The sequence below is a fragment of the Cibotium barometz genome, chromosome 31 (assembly GCF_041138505.1).
Source record: "Cibotium barometz isolate CiBa-2024 chromosome 31, ASM4113850v1, whole genome shotgun sequence".
Classification (NCBI taxonomy): domain Eukaryota; kingdom Viridiplantae; phylum Streptophyta; class Polypodiopsida; order Cyatheales; family Cibotiaceae; genus Cibotium; species Cibotium barometz.
The window spans coordinates 49,821,800-49,824,574 of NC_141076.1; the positions used below are offsets into that span (position 1 = coordinate 49,821,800).

The window sequence follows — 2,775 nt, forward strand, 5'->3', positions numbered from 1 at the left end:
GGTTTAAGGACCCTTTTCACGAAATCTTTGCGGCTTCTTCTTTCTATGCGTGCCTTGAATTGCTCCAGCATAGATGGATTTCCTAAATCAAGCCCTAGCATAGATGGATTTCCTAAATCAAGCCCTGATGAATTTCATGTAACTTCCCTTTCCTCTTGGTGTTTTTAAAAAAAAAACACATCCGATCTTCTTGGAAATTAAGACACGCGTCGTAGCCTTTTTATTGATTTGAAAAAAAAAAGAAAAAAGTGAGGGACCAATAGCGAACCACGTTATCAATGACGTGGAAAGCATGAAAGATAAGCAGGTTGGAAACTCACGAGCCTCTAGCGGCCACGGCCACCTATATCTGGCAGGTAGGACCAAAGCAGTGCCGCTTCAAAACCGAGCGGTGAACCGCCTGTGGTGAGTCCTTCTGATTCATGGCGTTACTCCTCCTCCCTGCTGTCCTCCTCTTCGCCTCGCTTGATCCCGGTAACCTTTTAATATGGATTAGCTGCGTTTGTAATGTTGTTGTAGGGGCTCCCAAACACTGATATTTATGTGGGTTTGGTGGGTTGCATGCACAGGCAGCATGCACGTCTCTGCCGTTTCGTTCACGTTGATAAATAATTGCGACCAAGTGGTATGGCCGGCTACTCAGCCGAACGCAGGGAAAGCACCCCTCGGAGAGGGGGGATTCGAGCTGGGGGTAGGAGCAAGGAAGACGATCGCTGCTCCAAATGGGTGGGCGGGCAGATTATGGGGCCGGACCAGGTGCGTGTTTGAAGGCGGCCGCCAGAGCAATGGTTCTTGCGCAACAGGCAACTGCGAGGGGGGCGGCCTGCAGTGCGATGGGCGGGGAGGCAGCGCGCCCGTAACCATCTTTGAAATCACGCTCTCCGGCTACGCCGGACTAGACTTTTACGACGTCAGCCTCGTGGATGGTTACAATCTGCAGATGGCGGTCCTTCCCATGATGGGCAACGGCAATTGCTCCGAAGCCGGCTGTACCCAGAATCTCAACCCCATCTGCCCGCCTCAGTTCCAAGTCAAGCACGGCGCCGACATCGTCGCGTGTAAGAGCGCTTGCGAGGCGATTGGCTCCCCGGAGTACTGCTGCACGGGCAGCTTCGCCAGCCCGCAGACCTGCAAGCCCACCGCGTACTCCCGCATCTTCAAGCGTGCGTGCCCCAACGCCTATAGCTACGCCTACGACGACGCTAGCAGCACTTTCACGTGTAAGGATGCGAAGGGGTACATGATCACGTTTTGCCCTTCCTCGCGTTGACTGTTAAAACACAGGACACACTTCAAACCTTTCTTTTTTGAGGGGGCACTTTTGGGTTTTGCCAAATATATTATTGCTTTTGCAGTAACTCGTTTTTTAGCATATATAATTATGTGTTCAGCAATAATCCACCACTGCTAATGTGTTTTTTTTAAATTCTTACGTAGGCATATTATTTGTGAATGCTTCGCACTCCCTTGAAGTTCTCGTTTTTCATCCATGACATCCTATACACTTATTGAGAAAATAACATAACACGTGATATGGCAATGGAATATTCTATACAAGTTAGTAATTTTCAAGGTAATGGATCTTAAAAGTTGTAAAATGTGCTTTGTTGATGTAAAAACATGGTGGCACAAGTTGTCTTTTGGCATGGGGTTTATAGAATCATTTTTTCAACTTGATGATTTTACTCATAAGGATGCCTCTATGTCTCTAGGCGATTCAAATTTCATAGATGTGGTTGCAATTCCATAAATGTAGATATTTCTAGTATGTGCAAGTTAAAAATTTGTATGAAGTTATAAAGCACGTGGTCAATCTGATCCGCATTCATTTAAAGTAAACAAATTTAGGCTATCTATGTAAATGTGTTAATATACACTCAATGGCCACCTCTCACCATGTATCTCACTTTGATGTATAATGCACATTTGTCAGGCCCCCATTATGAGGAGTAGCCATGGTGCATATGTCTTTATTGGAACCTTGGCTTAGACGTCGATGGGGTCATTATTATGACCATTGATGATGGTTACGAGATGGTCAGGGGTACGAACGTTAGCTGGGACCTGGGCATTACCTTGGCTGGGGGGTCCAAGTGCAAGAGCCCAGACATGGTATTAAAATGATTGACACTTACATGCTAGTTCACGAGAAGGCGTTATACATTTGAAAAGGCTAATTTGGTGGAGCTAGAATTGCATTTGAGGTCTAGCTCTACCATGTGGTGGAGCTAGAATCGTAGAGGTAGAAAGCTTTGAGGTCCAGCTCTACCTCATGTCACGAACAACAACTTCATCTTCTCTGTTATTATGTCACTTTGCGTCCTCTACCTCTTCAATGAGGTTCACACATAGCCATCCAAATGGCCTTCAAGAGCTCCCAATTTGAACTCTAACATGCATCTCCTTGTTTCAATCTCTTTGCCTCTTCTAACCTCTCTCATTGAGGTTTCTCCCATAGCCATCAACATGGCCTTGCAAGCTCCCAAATGAACTTGCACTCTCTATGCTTTTTCTTGCATACAAACTTTAAGGGTGCTTCTTCACATGGTCTCTCAAATGAAACCATAGGTGCATAAATATGTGGAAACTTCCAAGGTTTCCATCCCCTTCTTTGCTCTCTTTCATTGAGCAAACATCCACAAGTACATCCTCTCAAGTACATCCTCTTCTTGATGCACACACATGTGAACTCCATTGAGTTCACCATCTCACTTGCCATTATCTTGACAAGCATGCACCTCCACAAGATTCATGGGATACACAATTCCCATACAT

The 2,775-nt window shown here is 45.8% G+C and overlaps 1 protein-coding gene across 1 annotated transcript; it reads left to right on the forward strand.

The window, feature by feature from the left end:
- Positions 1–362: 362 nt before the first annotated feature.
- LOC147620984 (pathogenesis-related thaumatin-like protein 3.5) lies at positions 363–1,318 on the forward strand. The gene is made up of 2 exons (XM_086825497.1): positions 363–474; positions 570–1,318. Exons 1-2 carry the CDS (start codon positions 423–425, stop codon positions 1,268–1,270), a joined length of 753 nt encoding a protein of 250 aa, XP_086681623.1. The 5' UTR covers positions 363–422; the 3' UTR covers positions 1,271–1,318.
- The last annotated feature ends 1,457 nt before the right edge of the window (positions 1,319–2,775 follow it).

Coding starts and splice junctions, on each gene's coding strand:
- LOC147620984 (XM_086825497.1), top strand. CDS start 423: ATGGCGTTACTCCTCCTCCCTGCTGTCCTCCTCTTCGCCTCGCTTGAT. Junction 475..569: donor CTTCGCCTCGCTTGATCCCG/GTAACCTTTTAA, acceptor TTGCATGCACAG/GCAGCATGCACGTCTCTGCC.